This window comes from Mchenga conophoros, linkage group LG17 (assembly GCF_057382185.1).
Source record: "Mchenga conophoros isolate Kocher_MC1m ecotype Shallow Benthic linkage group LG17, M_conophoros_male_GT1.1, whole genome shotgun sequence".
In the NCBI taxonomy this organism is placed as follows: Eukaryota; Metazoa; Chordata; class Actinopteri; order Cichliformes; family Cichlidae; genus Mchenga; species Mchenga conophoros.
In genome coordinates, this window is record NC_140542.1 from 19328778 (window position 1) to 19352981 (window position 24204).

Here is a 24204-nt window from a genome sequence, read left to right on the forward strand (position 1 = left end):
CACACGAAAAACATGACTACATATGAAAAAGAGTAGAAAAGATGATGTTTCCAGGGTTAATCTGAGTATCTGAATGGGTTAATGAATAGAATAGAATAGAATAGAATAATCCTTTAATTGTCCCACAAGGGGAAATTTGGTTGTATCAGCAGCAAAAACACACATATACAAACAGAACAGAACACATTTTTTTTACATATTTACATCATGGACAATAGTTACCAAAGCAGAGTACTGTACAGTTATTAAAAATAGAGTACAGATAAGTGGCAAACCCAGGTTGTAGTGTGCAAACAGAGCAGGATACTGAAAGATGTTTAAATAGTTAAGAATATTTAGAATAATTAGAAAAGTGCAGGTTGTGTATTGTACCTGTGCATTAAAAAGTAGACATGTAACTTCCAATAAGTTAGTGCATAGATAACATGAGAATAAGTAATATGCAAGTTATAACAGTAGAAGTTGTTACAGCACTGATGTAAACATCTATGTTTGTTGGGAGCAGTTCTGATTGTACAGTCTGACAGCTGCAGGGAGGAAGGACCTGCGGAAACGCTCCTTCATGCACCGAGGATGCAGCAGTCTGTCACTGAAGGAGCTCTGCAGCTCAGCAACATTTAAATGCATAGGGTGGGAGGCTCTGTCCATCAGAGAAGTTATTTTGGCCAGAGTCCTTCTATTTCCCACCACCTGCACTGGATCCAGGGTGGATCCCAGAACAGAGCTGGCCTTCTTAATGAGTTTATCCAACCTCTTCCTCTCAGCTGTCGATAAACTGCTGCTCCAACATACAACACTGTAAAAAATGACGGATACCACCACAGAGTCATAGAAGGTCTTTAAAAGCACTCCCTGGACTCCAAATGACCTCAGCCGCCTCAGCAGGTAGAGTCTACTCTGACCCTTCCTGTAAAGAGCATCAGTGTTGTGGCTCCAGCCCAGTTTATTATGAACGTCAAGTTTACGCCAAGTTTACGGCTGTCCAGGGTCCATTTTGGCTTAATGGATGGTTCTGTCATGGTCCCCGTGCCTGCCCAGCCGGCCTCACAAGGCTACACTTGTGTTTTTTCTCTCTTTCTCCCCCTATCTCTCTGCCTGGGCGGAGCTCACAGCTGGCTCCCGCCCTTGGCTCTCACAGCTGTTGGCGATCAGCTGATTATCCGTCTTCTATTTGAGGCTGGGTCACAGATCCTCTCATCGCGGGATGATTGCGCTACTGACGTTAGTCTACCTTTCCAGCTCCCGTGGTCTTACACCTTTATGCCTTCGTGATTTGTGATTGATGTCTCCCTTTCCCTGTTCCAGCTTATCTTCCCGGACCTGTGACCTCCCCGCGGTACGAACGTGTGTGAGGACTAGAGATGGACCGATCCGATATTACGTATCGGTATCGGTCCGATACTGACCTAAATTACTGGATCGGATATCGGAGAAAAATAAAAAATGTAATCCGATCCATTAAATATCACGAAAGCACCTCACAAAACTCGCAACACGCCGTAACTCACCTCAGAACGTATGCATCACGTGATAGAGCAGCTGTGGCATGCCGGACCTGTGGTCTGGATAGCATGTGGAGCTTCGCTAGCAACCTGGCATTTCATCTCCGACAAAGTTATCCCCGAGAGAAGTAAAGCAAGTGTGTAAGTCCATCTCTGAATGTTTGTAAAGCATTCCCACGTTAAGCTTAACGAGCGACTGCCTCTCGCTCTCCGGCTGCTACTTCAGTCGTGAAACTGCTTAAATCAGCTGATCGGCTTTTCTGTCGTGAGTCTGTCTCTCGTTTGTTTTTGGTCCACTTTGCGCCAGAAAGAGCAAACCAGCGGCTGAACAACAGCAGCACGTTTAAGCTTGATAAGCTGTTGTTAGAATTTATTTAATATTAATTTCTACACCAGGATCTTTTTCTACGTAGCTGACGCTGGTAACTGTGCAGGGGCGGATCTAGCAAAGTTTAGCCAGGGGGGCCGATAGGGCATTAACTGGGAAAAGGGGGCACAAAGACATACTTTTCTTTCTTATTCTCATTTAAAATGTCTAGCTTTTAATAAATAATTATCTGACACCCAAAGTTTTAATTTGATGTAAAATGAATAGAAGTCAATTACTGTACATAGTGACTATTAAGTCTAATATATATACCCTAGTAAGCTATAGTACTTTTTACTTTGGGAAGGTACCATCTGTGCAGTCTGCAATTTTGTTGAAGAAAGATGTTGAATCTATTTAATATTTCTTGAAAAATAATTGATTTCTGTGCATTTTTTTTCACACTGCATCAAATTAAGGTTGATTACGTCGATTAAGCATCATGAGGTGGAGCGTGAGGGGTGGTTCCCTATTTTTTATTTATTTAATTTTGTTGTTGCTGGGAGTTGGAACCCTATTAGTTAGGTTGCTTAATATTTACGCTAAGTACTCTTTAAAATACCAGAATAGGGAGGATGGTGTAGGTCTAAGTTTATTAGATTGATCAGTATTGCTGAACTATGAAATATTTTTTTTGTATACAGGTATAACAGAATAGCTTTAGTGTAGTTGTTGTTTTAAACTTGAGTATGAACTTGCAGACTTGCAAAATGCAGCAAGATATTTTAAAAAACAGTTTTGTTGATTAAAAAACACTATATCGGATTCATATCGGTATCGGCAGATATCCAAATTTATGATATCGGTATCGGTATCGGACATAAAAAAGTGGTATCGTGCCATCTCTAGTGAGGACGTGAGCGAGCGTGAGAGAGAGAGAGCCTTCCCCTAATCCCCTGGAACCCTGAATTTCCCGTCACTGTATATATTATTGCACGGGTGTGTAAATAAATCGTGTTCTGAGACATCAACCTGCTCTGCGCTTGAGTCCCTGCTTTCAGCTCGTGACAGAATCATCCCGCCAGGAAATGGACTCAGCAGACTCGGCGGCCTCCACTCCCACTCTCGCCACCCTGGCCGCAATGCTGGAGCGACACGAACAGATGTTTGTTCATCTCCGTGGCGAGCTCGCTGCTCTCACGCAGGCTGTGGCCCAACGAACACCCCTGCCGGCAATTCCACCTGCCGCCGCTCCTCTCCAGGAAGCCTCGGCCTCAGCAATAAGTGCCACACCTCCTGCTTCTTCACTTTCCCAAGCTAACAGATTTCTACCCACACCGAAAGCTTTCTCCGGAGAAATTGATAAATGTGCTGGCTTCCTCACTCAATGTGCCCTTCAGTTTCGTCAGCAACCGCAAGCTTTTTCTAACGATGGTGCTAAGATTGCATATATAGTTCAACTACTCCAGGATCGGGCTCTGATTTGGGCTCAAGCTGTGCTTCACGCCAACCCTGACATAACGTATTCTGACTTTTTGGATAAGTTCAAAGGCGTCTTCGATAGAAAATCCACCACGCTCACAGCCGGCCAGCGCCTGCTCGCGCTCAAACAAGGCAAGCGGAGTTTGGCTGATTTCTCTATTGACTTCTTCACCTTAGCTGAACAGACAGAGTGGGGGGAGGAGGCTTTAAAAAGTACTTTGCTTTCTAATGTTAACGAAGACATAAAGAAAGAACTGATGCTTCGTGAACTGCCTTCTTCCCTAGACGCGCTTATGACCCTGTGCGTTCGGCTGGATGACAGAGTACGTGCACACCGGAGCGCGCACACACGGACGGGACAGGAATCACTGGATTATCACGGGGCCTCTCCAGCCGGCCGCGGGCCGCGCGACTCTGACGCCGGTGATGAGGAGGAGCCCATGCAGCTTGGACACTCGCGGCTAACGCCTGCAGAGCGCCAGCGCCGTCTGGCCGCCGGTGAGTGCGTCTATTGTGGCCGTAAGGGTCACTCTGTCTCCTCGTGCCCGACGCTGGCAAAAGGGCGCGCTCGCCAGTGATTGAGAGGGTGCTGGTGGGCGATCTGTCTAGTAAAAACCCTCTCCCCAGACTTCTCTTACCGGCCAAACTTCAAGTACAATCTGTTTTTCACTCGCTTTCAGTACTCATTGACTCTGGGGCTGAGCAGAACTTTATTGACACCTCGCTCGCCGCCAAGCTGAACATCGCTTTGGAGCCCTTGTCACGCCCTCTCCGCGTGCACGCGCTCTCTGGTCACCGCCTGCCCGATATCACTCATGTCTCGGAATTCCTTTCGTTGTCTCTCTCGGGCAATCACACGGAGAGGATTTGTTTTTTTGCATTCACGGCTCCACTCACTCCGCTGGTTCTCGGTCACCCCTGGCTTGTGCTCCATAACCCGCACATTGACTGGGAGAAGGGTGACGTCCTGGGTTGGAGTGTTAATTGTCACATGTCCTGCCTTCGGGCGGCCACGGCGCCCGTTCCGCTTCTGCCCTCTGGTTCGCCGTCCGACCCCCCAGATCTTTCGGCGGTTCCGCGGGTCTATCATGACTTGCGTGGCGTGTTCTGCAAGGATCGGGCGCGGTCCCTTCCCCCCCACCGCCCGTATGACTGCGCTATCGATCTCCTTCCGGGGGCTCCGTTGCCGTCTAGCCGCCTGTACAGCCTCTCCCAGCCGGAGCGGGTCGCTATGGAGCGTTACATCTCTGAGTCGCTCGCTACGGGCTTGATCCGTCCCTCCTCCTCCCCGGTTGCGGCTGGGTTCTTCTTCGTGGACAAGAAGGACGGTTCGTTGCGCCCGTGTATCGACTTTCGCGGCCTTAACCTGATCACTGTCAAGAACAAGTATCCTTTGCCGCTGCTTTCCTCTGCTTTTGAGCTGCTCCAGGGCATGACTGTTTTTTCTAAGCTGGACCTGCGCAACGCCTACCACCTGGTTCGCATCCGGGAGGGGGATGAGTGGAAGACGGCCTTCAATACTCACCAGGGGCACTTTGAGTACCTTGTTATGCCCTTCGGCCTCACCAACGCTCCCGCTGTTTTTCAGACCATGGTGAACGAGGTGCTTCGTGACTTTGTTAATCGCTGTGTCTTTGTGTACTTGGATGATATCCTCATTTTTTCTAAGTCACTCGCGGAGCATCAGGTGCATGTGAGACAGGTCCTGCAACGCCTCTTGGAGAACCGGCTGTTTGTGAAGGGGGAGAAGTGTGTGTTCCACGCGCCTGCGGTGGCTTTCCTGGGCTATATAGTTGAGAACGGGAGTCTACGTACCGACCCTGGGAAGGTGCGTGCGGTGGTTGAATGGCCAGTCCCTCCTAATCGCCGCCAACTGCAACGTTTTCTGGGATTCGCTAATTTCTACAGGAGATTCATTCGCGATTTCAGTAAGATCTCTCTCCCTCTCACTAGACTCACCTCTCCGAAGGTTCCTTTTCTGTGGGACCCTGCCGCTCAGCGAGCCTTCGTCCAGCTCAAGGAGAGGTTTTCCTCAGCGCCCATCCTCCGGCAGCCGGACCTCACAAGGCAGTTCGTGGTGGAGGTCGACGCTTCTGACTCCGGGGTGGGGGCGGTTCTCTCACAACAGGAGGACGGTAAGCTTCACCCATGTGCTTTCTTCTCTCGCAGTCTCTCACCCGCAGAAAGCAATTACAACGTCGGGGATCGGGAACTCTTGGCCATAAAACTCGCCTTGGAGGAATGGAGACATTGGCTGGAGGGGGCTGCTCACCCATTCATTGTTTGGACGGATCACAAGAACCTGGAGTACATCCGTTCGGCCAGACGCCTCAGTTCTCGGCAAGCCAGGTGGGCATTGTTCTTCGCTCGCTTTGATTTCACCATCACCTACAGGCCCGGATCTCGCAACGTGAAACCGGATGCCCTGTCCCGGCAGTTTTCCACCACGGATGAGGAGTCGGTACCCGAATCAGTTCTGCCGGCGGCCTGGGTGGTTGGAGCCGTTTCCTGGGAGATTGAATCCCTCATTCAGGAGGCACAAGAGACTGAACCGGATCCTGGGACCGGTCCAACGGGCCGCCTCTTCGTCCCTTCGGCGGTCCGCTCCCAGGTACTCCAGTGGGCTCACACTGCCCGTTTCTCATGCCACCCCGGGGTCTTCCGTACCCTGTCCTTCCTTCGACGCTACTTCTGGTGGCCCACCATGGCGAGGGACGCCAGGGAGTTTGTGACCGCCTGCCCCGCCTGCGCCCAGAACAAGCGGTCAAACCAACCTCCGTCAGGCCATCTTCTACCTCTCCCTACGCCGGCTCGACCATGGTCACACATCGCGCTGGACTTCATCACTGGACTGCCTCCTTCTGCAGGTTACACCGCCATACTAACTATCATCGACCGTTTCTCTAAGGCCGCACACTTTGTCGCCCTTCCTAAACTCCCTACGGCTCTGGAGACGGCTCGGCTCCTCGCCTCACATGTGTTCAGGCTCCATGGGATCCCCGAGGAAATTGTCTCGGACAGGGGACCACAGTTCACTTCCCGAGTATGGAAGGAGTTTTGCACCGCATTGGGGGCCAAGGTCAGCCTCTCTTCTGGTTTCCACCCACAGAGCAACGGACAGTCCGAACGGGCTAACCAGGAGTTGGAAGCTGCCCTCCGGTGTGTTGCCTCCCACAATCAATCGACCTGGAGTGAACAGCTGCCATGGATCGAGTACGCCCACAACAGCCACACCTCCGCCGCCACGGGCAGGTCACCCTTTGAGGCATCCCTGGGCTACCAACCACCCCTGCTCCCAGCTGTCGAAGGTGCGCACTCTGTCCCCTCTGTTCAGGCTCACCTCCGCAGGTGCTGCCGGGCCTGGCGTGCTACTCGGGCCGCTCTACTCCGCACTAAGGAGCGCAACAAAGCCCTCGCTGACCGTCACCGGACGCCGGCCCCTGAATACTCCATCGGTCAACAGGTGTGGCTGTCTACCCGTTTTGTGCCGTTGCGGACGGAGTCTAAGAAGCTGTCACCTCAGTTCATTGGCCCCTTTCCCATAGACTCCATTGTCAACCCTGTGTCCGTTCGCCTCAAGCTGCCTCGTACCATGCGGATTCACAATGTTTTCCATGTGTCCCAGGTCAAGCCGGTGCTCTCCAGCCCGCTGTGTCCTCCTGCCAGGCCCCCGCCGCCCCCCCGGCTTGTGGGTGGTCAGCTGGTCTATGACATCTCCCGCATCATGGACTCCCGGCGCCGCGGCAGGGGTTTTCAGTACCTGGTGGATTGGGAGGGCTACGGGCTAGAGGAACGTTCCTGGGTGCCTCGGGCGGCTATTCTGGACAGGAATATGCTTCGGGACTTCCATCGCAGGCATCCAGGTAAGCCTGGTGGGTCGCCGGGAGGCTCCCGTTGAGGGGGGGGTACTGTCATGGTCCCCGTGCCTGCCCAGCCGGCCTCACAAGGCTACACTTGTGTTTTTTCTCTCTTTCTCCCCCTATCTCTCTGCCTGGGCGGAGCTCACAGCTGGCTCCCGCCCTTGGCTCTCACAGCTGTTGGCGATCAGCTGATTATCCGTCTTCTATTTGAGGCTGGGTCACAGATCCTCTCATCGCGGGATGATTGCGCTACTGACGTTAGTCTACCTTTCCAGCTCCCGTGGTCTTACACCTTTATGCCTTCGTGATTTGTGATTGATGTCTCCCTTTCCCTGTTCCAGCTTATCTTCCCGGACCTGTGACCTCCCCGCGGTACGAACGTGTGTGAGGACGTGAGCGAGCGTGAGAGAGAGAGAGCCTTCCCCTAATCCCCTGGAACCCTGAATTTCCCGTCACTGTATATATTATTGCACGGGTGTGTAAATAAATCGTGTTCTGAGACATCAACCTGCTCTGCGCTTGAGTCCCTGCTTTCAGCTCGTGACAGGTTCGCAAAGTTTGCAGTGAAAACCGCAGTGAAGTCAATAAATATTCCAATCAGTTCAGCTTTCCTTTAGTGATATGTGTGGAAACTTTAAGTATTTCCAGGTGAGGACATTAAGTTTAGTTGCAAAATTGGAAATGTGCTTTCAGTATAGTGAAATATAGAAAAAAAAATTAAGACGGACTTTTGCGAGATCTCGCAAAACAAACTCAGGATCTCGCAAAACAAACTCGGGATCTCGCAAAAGTTTTAAAGTTTAAAAGTTTTAAACTGGTATCACATGGAAGTACAGGCAGACACAGTCTAAGTTATTTTCAGTTGTTAGCTCTTCAATAATTATATAAATTTCTTTAACACGAAGAAATGTTTATTTTCATTGTTTAACAGCTTTAGTTATTTTTTTTTATTTAGAGTGGTTTATTTTTCCTAAACTTTACAGTGCATTGCTTTCACTTTATTAGGCTAAAAGTTTAACATTTAATTTCACTCCACCATTCTTTGTTTTCTGTGTGTTGACCTTGCATGTTCCTGCCTGAAGAAAACAGCGGGGGAGGAAGTGATGTCGTGAGTCAGCGAGGAATTGAAATGGAATCCAGGGACGAGTCACGATGAGGCATTTTTTCCGGATACAGGCGGCTTATTGGATGATGAAAAACATCTTTGTGAATGAATGAGAGCCTTGGGAGTGGGAATGACAGAAGGCTGGGAAAGGTGTGTATCCACATCATCTCACACACACACACACACACACACACACACACACACACACACACACACGTCAGGACTAGCGCTGCCTCCAGCCATCATATTGCTTTCCTTCATCAAACTCCCTCCATCTTTTGTCTCTGTTGCGATCACACGAAAACACACATTTTTATTTTTGCATTTTTATACTGTGATTTATCTTTTTACTTTATATCAGCTGAACATCACTGACACCCTCTGTTAGGTTAGGCAACTGTTCCTTCATCAGGGTCGGCGTGGAGCCAGTTTTCAGTGCGGGCAATTTCATCCACCAACACTTTTTTCATGGTCGAAGAAATTCGATATCTACTGTTAGCTCTGGCTTTACTGTGTTTTGTACAATCAACATGTTCCTTATCAGTCTCTACGGCACTCCTAACTCGGGGATAATTGGCCTTGGAAGAGCTGCTCTTTGCTGCTCTTCTTTCTGTGCTAAATGGCGCTAAAAAGTCAGAAAGCAGAAACCATCACATAGCAGCTGCTGATTCAAGCACTCAGGAGGCCCAAGTCAGTCTCCACAGAGAGGAGGGGACGCCCTGCAGCTGTGAGCAGCCACGCCTCAAACAGCAACTGTTGGTGCTATATAAATAAAACTGAACTGAACTGAACAACCAAATGGAAGAACGTCAGCAAGACCAAGGAGCTGGTGGTGGACTTCAGAAGGGGTCAGCACAGAGACTACAAGCCCATTATCATCAATGGAGCTCCAGTGGAGAGGGTGCAGTCCTTCAAGTATCTTGGTGTCCACATCTCCTCAGACCTGACATGGGCTGCCCACATTCAGGTCCAGACCAAAAAGGCTAGGCAGCGCCTGTATCACCTACGACAACTGAAGAAGTTCAGGGTCTCTCCAAAGATCCTCAGGATTTTCTATACAGGCGCTGTGGAGAGCATCCTCACACAGAACATGACATCGTGGTTCGGGAACAGCTGTGTGAAGGACCAAAAAGCTCTCCAGAGAGTGATCCGTACAGCAGAACGCTGCTGCAGGATTGCTCTCCCCCCGCTTCAGGACACCTACACCAGGAGATGCCGGACTAGAGCAGCGCAGATACTGAAGGACCCGTCCCATCCTGGCAACAAACTGTTCCAACTTCTGCAATCTGGTAGAAGGTTCCGCATCTTCCGGGCAAGGACAGAGAGAGACTCAAGAGGAGCTTCTATCCCCAAGCCATCCGTGCCCTAAACACACACACCCGCCCTCTCACATCATCTATAATTGACTGAGACAGGACTCTTCCAGACACTAAACCAAGGCACAATGTACATTTCAATTCCTTTAATTTTAAATATGTTTATATTGTCTATCCTGTAAAATAGTCAGATATCTATTCATATTAATGTACAGAATTCACCTGCTTGCTGCTACTACTGCACATTCACCCAGTGTGTGTGTGTGTGTGTGTGTGTATATATATATATATATATATATATATATATATACACACACACGATGGATGGGTGGCAAACCTGGAGGATCTTGTGCCTGGCGGGACTGTCTATCGAGGACGCTGAGGATATTTACCTATTCGGAACCATGATAACAGGGTTCTTGCTGATCGGAGCTGGCTTGGCCCTGACTTATCGGAGAAATAAGAGAGTGGAACCAGCTGTTCAAACCCCCCCTAAGCTGACCGCTGGAATTGAAGCGATGGGACGAGGCGCGGCCTCCCACACCGAACGCAGCATGGTTAACACCTTGGAGACGCTTACAGCTGCCATGAAGACTCAAACTAACACCATTGAGCGTATGATGGGATACATCAGAGAGGGGCCTGCTCACAATAACACCCTTGAGCGAAAGTTGGATAACATCGCAGAACGGCTCACTGCAGCTGTGGGGTCTCAGAACCAAAAGAATGACAACACCACGGAACAGAAGCTTGATACCATCATGGGGAGGCTCGCAGCGCTCCAACGGGAAATCGAGGCCCCAGTGTCAGAGTGCTAAATTCGCTGCTCGCATAAAGGAGAAATCAACAATATTCTACATTTGGACACCACGGCGCCAGCTGCTCAGGCCCAAGGCTGGAGCCCACCAAAACAACTCCCTGATAACGACTGTGTGATGACTATTCTTCCCATCCCATGAAGGACACCTGGATCGGCTGGAGGACTGTTTACTTAGCCTGATACAGCGAAGGACACTGTCTCAGCTGAACTATGGACACGCACACACATACACTTACACTGATAAGCACGCACTCATCCCCCTCCCTTCCAAACGCCTTCGATGCTTGTTCCTGCGGGGGAAGGCAGCGGGTCTGCGTGCCGCGCTGAAATGGTAGCATGGTGCAGGACGACTGCTGTGTTCCTTCGAATCACCCCCCACCCCCCTATCCATCCCCTGTGGCTTGTCATGTGCTCTGATGTTGTGATGTGGACATTAATGTGCTCTCTGTGCAGAGGAGTTTTTTTTTGTTTCCTGTTCTCATGCTGTCCTCCCATAGGTTGCCCAGCGTGTGAAGAGGTCTCTTTTTTTTTCCTCTTGTACTTTTCCCAATGTTGTGTAATTTTTTCAGTGTTATTCTCCCAACGCTGCCGATCTCCGACTGTATTCCCTTGTGTTGTCTTGTTGTTGTGTGTGTAAGTCGGGGGGGGGGGGGGGGGTCCTATTCCTCTGTGGGGCAACCTGCATATGGCCAATAAAGCATTCATTCATTCATTCATTCATATATATATATATATATATATATATATATATATATATATATATATATATATAATGTTCTTCCTCTACACCCCCCCCCCCCCCCCCAATTTTTGCACATGTCGAGGAGCGTGTCAGACTACATTTCACTGTGTGTTATACTTGTATAACTATGCATGTGACAAATAATAAAGAACCTTGAACCTGAATCGGCAGTTGACAGCGGATCTACTCTAGATTGTGTTTCTTGGGCTTCACTTGAGCAGTTTTGCATGTTTCACAGTTCCCTTCACATTCTGTCTTAAATAGGCTGTGTTTAAATGAACGCCCCTTGAAGTTTTATTCTCTCCCTATGACATCATCCAGATCCATGAGTAGAAAAAACATCTGAAATGAAGCAGTGTGAGGCTTGAGCTTTTGGCTTACACACACTGACCTCATTATTTGAAACTCTGCCCCCCCATATCTCTGCAGTTTAGAAAATGGGAAATAAGGGCAGTGATTTACTGAACTAGGTAAATGTAAAGGAAAATATCCCAAGTAAGTATATGCTTTAAAAAAGTCAAAGGTAGGTCCAATCTAATTACTGATATCTTCAAATCCAGCAGCCATTACTGGATAAAACCAAAACATATGGTGGTGTTTGCCACCCATACAGTCCATGTGTCACTGAACAATTCCTCCAACAAGTTTAGATAACAAGATTAAAGCCGTCCAGCCGTGTTTATGTGACCTAATGTTGAGTGAAGCTGAGGTGAACCGCAGTGTTTGTCTACAACTTGCAGCTGAGCTTCCCTGGAAGACAAGAGGAACATGAACACCTGAGGCAAATTCATCAGGATTCATCCTTCAGGGAACAGAAATGTCCAAAATCACACAGACATCGATTCAAGAGTAGAAATCACATTTGAGGAAAGAAACGTGAACTCTCAGTGACACTTTAGGAAAATACTTTCACTTTAAAATCAGGATCTATCCCCTGGGGAACATGAACATCTGTGCAAAAGCTGTTGAGTCATTTAGGATACAACAGATATTGTCATTAAAAGAGTCAAAAAATAGAATTAGAATAACAAACAGGCTTCCAAGTGAATCCAAAGAAAGGTCAGTGCAGCACACTCAGTGTACGAGGTTAATGTGTGAAAGGAGGAAGTGCCTCCTGTTTAAATTTTTATTATTGTCCTTCAGGCAAAGTTTAAAGACGCTGAAAGTTCTCTGTTTGATTTAGTGTTACTAAACATTTCTAACACGCAAGACTGCATTCCTGCTGCTGACATGATTCTGCCATGCCATGATGGCTGTTTGTATTTTGCACATCTGAGCATCGATGACAGAAACATCCTCTGACCTCTTGCTCGCTCACTCAGAGTTTCTGTCATGCGGTGGATATACGATGGATGTTCTTTGCTTCCTGCACTGCAAACTGTACTAAACAACTGTTTCCAACTTAAAGCACACTTAAAATACGTGAAAAAGAAAGTACACCCTCTTTCACTTTAAGCCCTCGGTTAATAGTGATTGAAAATGTGACGTCACTCAGGGGTAAAACCGCAAAGAATTCTGGGAACTCGTGGCAAGAGGTACTAGCGCACGCAGGCTTTCAATTGAAATCAGTTATACAGCGATAAAAAGAAACACAAAAAATGTCAAGAAGCTGTTGTATTATTAACTGCAATAGCCGGTCGCATGACAGCCACGGGAAGCCGACGGGTAAAGAGATCGGTTGTTATCGGATTACGTCGTTGAAGAGAAATTGTTCGAGCCATGTTTCCGAAGTAACAAAGAGGCGACGGGTGGCCTGGATTGCAGCCATTCAAAGACTAAATATAACGTCTCAGAACACTCCAGCTCACAGGTTAGTCTGCTCCAAGCATTTACACGAAGGTCAGTCTGCTGTAGTAGTTAATGCGTCATTTTTCTTAACATAATTGGTGATATAGGTTACAAGCAAGTCTGGCGCTGAGCAGAAATTGTCGAGCTATGCTCCTTTATTTATTGTGCATAAATAGTGAATTGTCCTGACACAATATTGTGTTTCGCTTCTGTTATTATGGTACATTGACAAAAACATATACTTTTATTCACAGGATAAAACAGTTGTTTTGTATCACTAATTGCCCAGTACGATTACAGCATACAATATTATTGTCACTGCTACATTTCTGTAATGCTACCAGAAATTATTTCCACTACTAATTAATTACTGCTGAGCTCAAAGGTTATATTAATAAACGGTTAACGAATGTGTATTTATGAAGACGATTTGTGAGACTGGTAAACTTACCTTTGTTCGTACGATGGTCTTTACTTTCTACACGGTGCATTTCAAGGTCCTGCACCCATCCGTCGGTAAACTGTACCTGGGCTTGTTGCAGTGACCTGAAGTTACTAAACTTCACGAGTGTATGCACTCACTCCAAGAACCGTATAATTATAAATATGAGCGTGGTGAAGTTGGGCAGCACGCTAACGTATTTTGTCCCTCTGTGTGCTCGTAAGGGTCTGACCCTTTCACTGGTTAGATTTTTTTCATCGTATCTTTTCTTTGACTTTTCATTAAGTCTGTCTTTGTACGGACCGGCATTGTTCTCCTTCGTTTTGTACACACCTTTTTGGGGGGCAAAGAAAAAGCAAGAATTTATTGGAACCGAAGAATGAACGTTTTGCGGTGCTGCAAATGCTTGCATTTGATGCAGGTACTTGGATTGTTTTGCCACGAGTTACCGGCATGCAATGCGCGAAAGTCACGTCACGTGGTCTGTCAATCTCTATAAAAACAGTCATCTGGTCCTTAAGTCTATCATTCTACACCTCAAAGATCAGACAGTGCAACGCTCAGAGATACTGCAACAAACTCCAAGAGCTCCACCTCAGACTCTAAAGGCCTCAGTTAGCATGCTAAATGTTAAAGTTCATGATAACACAAGTTAGAAACAAACTGAGCAAGTATGTTTTGTTTGGAAGGGTTGCAGAAGAAAGCCTCTTCTCTCTAAAACAAACATGAAAGCACGGCTTTGGTGTGGAAAAACACATCAGGACAAACTGCAACACTTCTAAGTGGAAATCTTTGTCCATGATGCAAATCACCCGAGGAAGCAAAACACCTCATACCAGTTCTCAGCACGGTAGTGTGGGGATGATTTGGGCACCTTACAGTCATTGAGTGGACCGTAAACTCGTATAGCAAAGTATTCTAGAGTCAGTGTGAGACCCACAGCAGTCAGCAGTTATTATTGCTAAAAGCGTCTCAACAAGGTGCAGGATGTAATTTGTTTCTCACACACTGATTCTGCATTGTAGTTTAGTTTTGTTGAATAAATGATGACTCAATGTAAAATGTTGGGTTGTTGCTAATCTGAGGTTGCTTTTAAATAACTTCATATTTACACTTTTAATATAATTTTCTCCTCCTGTGCGTTTCCTTTTAGCTCTATAACGTGTTTTTGTTGTTGTTGTTGTTGTTGTTTTTGTACACATTTTGCATCAAATACACTAAATATGTAATAATAAATATGTTTCATTTTCAGAATGCTTCAACCTGCCCCTGTGCTATGTGATACAGAAATTAGCTGGAAGTCAGTGTGGGGAAAATAAAGATGCGATAAAATGAAGATACAAAAAAATTTGTCTGTCTGCCTGATCAAGCAAGTCAGAGTTTCTCAATGTTAATCAGTAGAAGCTGTGGCAGAAAGCATGGGAGCCTCACAGGAAATATACTCTAGTCAGAAACTCCTGAGTACTCACAGACAGTGCACGCTACACGACACCTTTTCAGCATTCCCATTCGCCACCCTGCTGTTTCCATGTGTATGTATGGGGCCGTATTCCTCTGAGCCGATATACTCCACTGGTTCTGTTTGTGCGTGTGTGTCCAGGCGTAACGTGTCTATTTAAGGACACTTCCATTGACTTTCACACACATTTGCAGTGTGATCAGCTGTCCACTGTCACCATGGCAACCTGACACTGGTCAAACGTTTTAGTCTGGTTTTTAAGGACATTCATGCAGACTCAATTTGTCTCATCCCAATGGAATTATTAGACTATTAAATGATGGTTGTAATTACATTGTGTTATTAGAATAACCTTTGTGTTAACAGTTTGAATGTCTTCTGTGTTCTGTTCAGTCAGAACAAGTTCAGAACAAAACTTGTTCTGACTGGAATAAACAGAGCTTGTCTATTTGTTGATTAGTGGTGCCACAGATGTCATCACACTGATGACCTAACTCTGGCTGAATGTGCTGTGTAACACCGCAGATCAAGCAAATCAGTTTCCTCTAAGAACAAAAGTTTGAAACTTTTGCACAAAATCTGAGAATTGTCAGGTTAAAAATGCAGATAAGGTGTTTTAGTTTGTAAAAATGTCTCTCAAAGGTCAAACACTCAAATACTGCATACTGTCAATAAGAATAAAAGCTAACTGAATTACCTGTGTACTCTTGCGAAGAAGCAAATAAAATAAAAAGTCAACTGTAATTTTTTTTATCTGCAGAACTGCACAGATTAAAGGTCTCAGTGCCCTGCTGAGCTTTTCATCTGTACACTTCTACATGGGAGCAGCAAGGCAAGGCAAGTTTATTTCACAATTCAACAACAAGGTGATTCAAAGTGCTTTACAGAGACATTAAAAACAAAAACAAATAAAAAGCATGATTTAAAATTGATTAAAAAAAACAAAAAAAACCCAGCGTCAACTCTTCTCAGTTTTTAGGTGGTAGAATCTGGTATTAGGTACTGTTTTAGCACTACTGGGGTTCCAAGTGAGCTGAGTTGGGCCAAAGATGTGATGTCAACACACCACTGATGAGCCAAAGAGTGACATCACTGGATGATCATGAAAGTGACTCCTTCACGTCATGGCACAATTTTCATTTTGAACCATTCCTTGATCGTGACTAGATGTCAAAAAAGACTACCAGGTCAATGTCAAAGTGTTTGCTGGGTTTAATAAGAAACGTTTAAAGAAATATAAAATATTATATTAAAGTTTCCTTAAACCACTTCTGTCTGTGCTCAAAGAGCTGTGCGACCAAAAATCCTGCATAATGCTGTTTTCCTGTTTAGGTTGTTGCTAGACTGAATCACCTGAGGGATGCTGTGCTGTGATTAGCTTAGATGTTGTTTGCTGCACTTCACTCTCTCCTGATTCGAGTTTGGTGTGATCAATCCACCTGTGCATACAGTTGTAATTATGAGTGTTGCTTTGTGATGTGGTTAAAAGGAGGTTGTTCATGCTTGTTTTGTGGTCAGAAGAAGTGAAGCATCATATAGGGTTTTTTTTTCCTCTAAACATCCACCAGGTCATTGAGACGCCGACTAAGGGTGGAGTTGGGTTTTGGCCTCATCCTAAATGAGCAAATCTTCAAAAACTTGAAAATGCCATCTTTTAGATCATGTGTGTTACATGGCGTGACAGACACAAGCCACACCTCCAATCCATTTCTGTTATAAAACGGATGAGTGAGGCATTCAAAGTCAACTAACTGTCAAATCCTTATGTTCTCTATACTATGAGCTTCATTCAGATGTACAATAGCCATTCATATACATATAATAAGAGACACTTTTTTCCATTACAGCTATTCCCAGTTACTAACTGACCTGCCTAAGTATACAAAGAACCTGAGATTAGTGTTTCTTGATTCGGTTGATTCGGCACACTGTCCATTTCTATCTGAGAATTATGCAGGTCATCACACACTCTGTTGTCCACACACAAAGGAATCCACGGGCTCTGGACTCTGAATGGCTTTTGTTGATCTCTTTTGTCCTCCTTTAGTCCTGCTTCCTGTTAAAAGGGAGTGGCACTCTTCTGTGTGTGTGTGCGTGTGCATGTGTGTGTATTGTCTTACCTCATTTCCATGCATGTTACCCACATATTTGAACTCTGGGATGCCAACTGTGTGCTGGTGAGGACTGACACCCAAAGCCAACACCCACAGCTGCTGACCTGAGAGACACGCAGAGCAAACAGAGCCTTCAGGAGCTAAGAGTTACAGTTTGTGCTGCTCACATCTGCTTAATTGAACATGATGTGCACTGGGAGATAAAAATATGTAATTAGGTAACGGTTCATTGTCACCTGGGTTAGTTAAGAATGCTAAGAAACGCACACCAGCATGCACAAAAATATTTGCTACAGCAAAGCTTTTCACAGTGACAACGTGCAATAAAAGCAAGTACACACAAAATATGACAGAAACCAACAATAAAAACAACAAAACAAATAAAACTCTGAATGTCCACCCGGTCTCCAGAGACCTGCTTCTCTAAATTTGCTGTGAGCGTTCACAGCTGACAGACTGACTGAGGAGAAAAATGAATTACAATATTCAATATGGTCAACATTCAGTACTAAGAAAGTAAGCAGCAATTCAAAACATGTGAACGTAAAAGTGCTCTCTCTCTTCACATCCAGTGACTCTGTTCTGTCCACATAAGTATCCCATGATGCCTTTCTGCCTGCATCCTGTGAATTACTGCTATCTGTTGTCTTTGGAGGTCAGTTTGATGATAAGCCACCAGAATCCATCCTTGCAGGGCCCTCCCTGTGTCCTTAACAAATTCTGGAGCCTTCAGATTAGTATGCACTACTGTGTAAAAGTCCACTCCTTATTTCTTTATATTATTAATTGTCTAGTTATGTATTAAAAATTACAAGGTCCACAGTCCAATTAAGTAAACAGTAGAAAATTAATTATCACTCCACCAGATCTGTTTCACTGACTTTCAGTCAAGTTTTTTATATTTTAACAATTTTTATATCAGGCTATAAGCTTGATTATTTCTGCTGTAAAGTTGTTCATTTTAAGAGTCTATGGGAACTAGAGAAACTGCAGCTGCACATTTATTCCCCTGTTCACTTCCATTTTATTTCTGGAAACATCTGGAATACCATTTTACTTTAAGATCAGTTTCAGATACGTTGAAGGGAGAGGAACACTAAATGTTCAGCTTGTCCATCACCACGTGTCCATGCCAAACAGCACTCTGCTTTATCACACATTTGACCTTATATGGAGACAAAATGTACAAAATGAGGGTTGTGATTTGTTAAAAACCGTGAAACTGAGGCTCATAATGAGATATGAGGAAGTGGGAATCGGGCTCATTTTCTCATGTTTCAAAATATATATATGTTTTTTTCTTGTTTTGAAACCAGAGGAGTCGCCCCCTGCTGGTTAGAAAGAATCATATCAATGCATCTTTCACGTGTTTTACGTGAAACTTTTTTAATGTTTGCAGTAAACTAAAGGTCAATAAATAATCTTTATCTGCTGTATTAGAAGAAACTAAAATAAGTTAATATTTTTAATCAAAGGCTTTAATTCCTCTTTGCTCTTTCAGTGTCTTTGAACTCTATGCTTTGGTTTGGCAGCCTGCAGTTTTGAGGTTTAAATTTTAACTCTCAGTTAGTCAGTTTCCTCACAGGCACACACACCCACCCACACACACTTCTGTAACTGTACTGCCAGTACTACTGGTTATTCAATGAATGAAACTACAAGTCTCAACAAGCCAGGAACACACACTCACGTAAATCACGGCAAAGTGTGACTCAGTCATCAGAGCAGCAGCCTGAGGGAAAAACTGATTCGTTGCACAAAGACAAGATGAGACTGAAAAATGCATAAACACACTCGGGCTGGACGGAGGCCAGCTGGTGTCCCAGATTAGCTCAGATTAGCTCTGTGTGTGTGTCAGATTAAGCAGTCTGGGATTAAATTAGAAACTATTTACTGTCCAGTCATGCGATCCACCAACAGATAGATCCAGGTCAGTCAGTCATTGGTGGTGGGTATAGAGGCGGATGCCCGATGCTTCATCAATTATCCATCATTCCTATTGTGGCGTCTACATGTAAGGGAATCAGTCTAAGAACAGGTTGTGTTTCAAAGCTTTATGATCACCTAAATCTACATCTGCTGTACTGTATTTCCTGCAGTCGCCTCAAACGGAATTCATTGTTACTCACTTTTTGTCAGACATTTAATGTTAAATGGATGAAATTGTCATTTTCTTTTTCCAAACCAATAAGAATTGCACAAATCGTGGTCTGGGATAATTGTCCTGCTGAAAAAATGAAGGTGCTGGCAATCAGATGCTCTCCAGATGGTATTGAAAGCTGGATCAAAATCTGGTGGTACTGCATTTGTAATTTCATTAAATTTGAGAAGATCAACATCACTGGTTGAAATGAAGCCCCAAACTGAGTCACACAGAGTGTCCATTGTTTTGTACAGATGGCTGTAGACTCACACTGTTGGATCTCTACTCCTGACCTCCTCTGTACATACTCACATGTGCAGATCACCTGAATAAAATTAGTAGGTCATTAGCAAGACTCTATAGAACTTGACTGCATGCTGAGGTGGCAACCCGTAACCCTACCTACTCAAATAAATGTAAGTAAATGTAACTGTTTGGAAATTTGTACTTCTAAAAGTACTGTTGTTGCAACATGTTAATTCACTCATGAGCTGCTGTAACACAAATCAAATGGCTAAACTGCCACCTCAGCATGCAGTCAAGATCTATAGACTTGCTAATGACCTATTAATTTTATTCAGGGGTGTTGTAGCAGGGACACATGTTAAAATTTAAGGACACCGGCCCTGGAGGACTGGAGTTTGACCCGTGTGCTTTAGAGCAAGTCTGGCTTTTTAGCAGCAAGTCCAAGACTTGCACAGCACAATATATGATACGCACACAAGAGAAAATTGTTAAGAGGGTGTTGTGTTGCAGGATTGTGAAAGGTTGTCTTCTAATATTTGGAAAGTAGGAAGTCCCATTATGACCTAATGTCTCATCTCAGAATGTAAAAAAACCAGAATTTGTTTCAGAAGTGAAAGTTTAGTAGATGAAGATTTAAAGTATTCAAGTTTCAAATGTTCAAATGCAGATGACTGTGATTAGACAGTGGCCAGCTTCACACAGACTGATTTTGCTCATACTTTTAGAAATATAAAGCCAGCCAGCGATATTCATTTATGAGGCATGTTTCACAGACAGGAGGATAAGAAGCAATTAATAATAAACAGGAGAAATATGTACAAAACAAAAGAAAAGGCTACGGAGCCCTGCAAGGGACATTGGAGGAAAAAAAATTATGATGAACTTTTGCGAGATCCTGCAAAAATTTTGCGAGATCCAGAGTTAATTTGGTGAAATCCTGCAAAAGATTTTGCGAGATCTCGCAAAAGTAACTCAGGAGCTATGTCCCAATCCCTAGGCTGCATCCTTCGGAGGCCGCATTTGAAGGCCGATTACGTCACAGCCAGGCGATGAAGGCTGTCCCAATTCAAAGTCTCCTCCAAATGCGGTTCATTTCCCCGAATTTGAAGGATGGGTCGAATATTTCTTTCGTGGCCCAACCTATCCCAGAATTCATAGCGCGGCCCATCCAATTCCAGTTACCAACAATTGGGGGCAGCTCCGTAGTTTTAATATTACTCTTTCTGAGTCACAAAATAAACTTTCAAGATATTTGAAAATGTGTGTGAATGTGTTTGTGAATGGGTGGATGACTGGATATGTAAAGCGCTTTGGGGTCCTTAGGGACTAGTAAAGCGCTATATAAATACAGGCCATTTACCATGTAGGTGTGTAACTTCAAATATCTGCTTGATTTATCAAGACATCACATATTTGCAAAAGTGCTCCAATGTTTTTTGAGATGTCTGTTACCCACTAGCTCGATAGCTAGTTGGGGGGTTCAAGGCTTACTAAAGCCGGCGAGAACAGTGGACTTCCAGCACACCATTTTCAAAACCCCTGCAACCTTTCGCTACTCAGATTATGATATATAAGTCACTTAGGCAACTTAAAAATGTTATTGTTTGGCTTTTTTCAGTTTTTTATTTGTTCCTCAGTAAAACAGTTTGGCTGAGATTAAAGTTATAGTTTTCACACAGCTAAATAAACGTCAAACAGAAAACTGATTAAACAGAAGTGTGAGATGGTAGCGAATTTACTCCAGTGTCCCGTTATATTTTAGATAGCAAGGAGCAGATAACTGACACAGGTGGTGGCGCAAATCTGAAGGCTAGACCGTCCCATTTCACAGCCTCGCACTTCCAGCCTTGTCAGTCTTCGGAGGACCAGGCCTTCGCGGTCTACGTGGGCCGTGTCCTTCGAAGGATGCGGCCGGGATCTTGCTCCTGAGTAAAAGTTTTGCGGGATCTTGCAAAACTTCATCTTCATTTTTTTTCTCCAATTGTCCCTTGTGGGGCTCCGTAAAAGGCACACAGGAGAGGACAGGTGCGAAGTGTTTGGAAGTAGTGCAAAAGGACTCCATGTGTGGTTGTGCAAGTCATTAATGCAAGACATTAATGTATGCAGTTTTGTATATCAAATGCAATGAAATATAGAGAAAGTTAGAAACATTTCTTGATCTTGACAAACTGAATCATGAAGAGAACAAAAAAGCAAAAAAGCCCCAAGACATTGGCGCAGGAACAATAACCTCCTTTATTCTTTTTTCACCGTATCTGATAATGGCTATCAAAACAAAAAGACTTTAATAAAAAAAAGCTAAACACATGGCTGTGTGGGAAGTCTTCACGAGGAACACATCCGCTCAGGAAATCTTGTTATTGTGATCATCACAAATTGTCATTTCACACCTTTTGTCATTTCAACTCCCAACTAAGTCTCAGAATTACAGGTGGGACAGGAAGCAGCAGGAGCAGGGTTACCTTTTGAAGACTGGCCGATGCTGTACAGGTGTGTGATGTCAGGATTCGAGGTGCTGACCTGCTTGAGGTACTGCTCAATCTCATGATTGTTGTGATACCGAAACTCCAATGTCCAGGCGGGTGTGAAGAGGAAGAAGGGAGGGAGGAGGAAGAGGAGTGATAACATCACTGCAGTAAGACCTGTGGAGGGAAACAAAAATATTTTTAAAGTAAATGAAATAATTTAAACATCTTCACTGACATTCTACTCATTTTTATAAGTTTTTATAACTCTACATAAACAGATAATCAATGATGTTCATGCACAGAGTCCTCCTTGAAACAAGTCTCACCACCTTTAAATGTCTCTGGGCAATTATTTGGGCAGTTAAGTTTAAGCTTTCTGTAAATTAACTGTAATTTCAGTGGTTACCTCCACATAAAAATGCATGTATATAATCATAATACGGTTTGACTTTGCCAAAAAATTAGCTTTTGAAATTTTTTCCTCCTGGATGTTGTACTTCCAGAAGAAAAAACAGCTTTGCTGCTGCATAATCCTCCTGTTCCTCGAGAGCCATACCTCCCACTTATAAAGGCTTTGCTTGAAAATAAAGGACTCCGACTTGAAAATAAAGGACTCCGACATCCTGAATTTTAAGGGATTTTGTTAGCATCACATCACTGTTCAGTATTAATTCTCAATCTCAAGAGAAAGAAGCAGGTAAGTCTTCATCTAGTTAAACCAGTCATATAAAACACTGGTAATGTTTTATCTCAGTAGAGCATTAATCCAGTGAGGAGACAGTTTGTAGGATTACATTAGATGACTCTGTATATTTCTTGTTGACTAAGTTGTGCCATTTAAAGATTTTTGGTTGAATTAAGTTTGAGTTTAAATGCAACAAAACACTGAAACCTACCAAATAAAACACTTAATAAGACAATATCAGGGAGCAACAATAATAATTGTTATTATTATTATTATTATTATTATTATTATTATTAATAATAATAACAACAATAATAATAATACATATTATCGGATGATTAGCGAGACACAGTGAAGTTAAACTGCAATTTATACATTTTATAAATGTCCTTATTAATCTAATAAACATAGGATAAACAAATATTAAAAAAATATTTTTGTGAAAATAATAGCAACAAAACAAGTAAGAAATAAACAATTTAAAATATTAATATATTTAAAAATACATTCTAGTCAAATTCTGAAGGTACTGTTAGTTGTAAACATCACCACCGTGAAAGTGCTGTTTAAAGGAGAAGTAACACAGAGCGGGAACGCGTTTGAGGTCAAGTCTGGGACTGTCAGGTGAGCAGAGACGGTCTTACCTGTCCCCGCGGCTCCGAACAACACCGGCAGAAAGACGAACAGATAGCCGCTGTCTGTCGCTCCTCTCAATGAGTGTTACTCATTCACCATCGGGTCTTCGTCTCACTCCGCGGGAGGGGCGGAGCTTGGAGAAGTGTGCGTGTATGTGTGTTGGGCGCAGGCGCAGGTTGTCGGCAGGTTTGTGAATGAAACAGAGCGATGATTCATGCAATCTGCTCAAAGAGGCTCACATGAGTAGATCTGAAAGTGTGGTTGACAGCGACGGAAGCAAAACATATCCAAATGCATTCAAATGAAGAGGAAATGACAGAGGAAGTAGGCGTCCAGCAAAGAGAGAGCAGGCAAAGAAAAAGGCTTCTAGTGAGCTGTGTGTTAGGATGGACACTGAAGAAGGAGAAAAGGAATTGTATCTATTGGCTCAGCAGAGTGAGCTGGAAAGGATGTGCAGCAGGTTAGAGTGATTAAGGATGGAGAAGAAAATGTAAGGAGTGAAGAGACTGTGCTGAGAAGATGGAAGAAGACTAATAAGAAAGAGAAGAGGACAGATTGAGGAGTGACAGTAGTAGCTTTATATTGTAAGGCAAAGACCCTACAATAATGGTATGTTACCAGTAGGGTGAGATGGAGGCAGATGACCCCTAAAGAAAGCAGCAGAAAGAAGAAGAATTTATTATTTTAAGAAAATGTGATGGTGATTTAAGGTAGAAAAAGTTGTATTTTGATCTGGTTGAAATTTTAGGTGGGAGATGATGCTGTAAAGGCCCATTATTGTTTTCTCTGAGTCTTTGTTCTTTTTGCTGAGGAGGCTGAATGAGTCTTGGAAGAGTTAAAAGGGTCCTTAAAATAGCTGTAGGAGTCTTAAACAAATTGAGTTGTTGAAGGGGTTGTAAAGATGTTGAGGAGATTGTAGGGACTTCAAAGAGGTTGTATAGGGGCATGCTCTTCTTATAAGGGGTCTTGAGAAAGGTGTTGGTATTGCTGCTGAGATTGTAGTTCTAAATGTTCATAAAATTTTTTTGCTGTGGAAATTTTGGGAGGCATTCAGCAACTCATGCACGCTTCTCAAGAGTTGGTGAAAGG

At 44.3% G+C, this 24204-nt stretch overlaps 1 protein-coding gene across 2 annotated transcripts in view; it reads right to left on the reverse strand.

Moving 5' to 3' along the window:
- LOC146555387 (carboxypeptidase M-like) overlaps positions 1-23224 on the reverse strand; it is a 35610-nt gene extending 12386 nt beyond the window's left edge. Inside the window, exons 1-3 of one of the 2 annotated variants that reach the window (XM_085252016.1) lie at positions 23124-23224; positions 21789-21968; positions 16944-17041 (exon numbers count right to left, since the gene is read on the reverse strand). In XM_085252016.1, coding sequence (XP_085108142.1) covers positions 16944-17041; positions 21789-21954 — 264 coding nt within the window. In that variant the 5' untranslated portion in view covers positions 21955-21968; positions 23124-23224. Of the gene's footprint in view, positions 1-16943; positions 17042-18627; positions 18745-21788; positions 21969-23123 lie in introns of those variants that run through there. The other variant, XM_085252017.1, reaches the window with a different exon arrangement.
- Between the last annotated feature and the right edge of the window lie 980 nt (positions 23225-24204).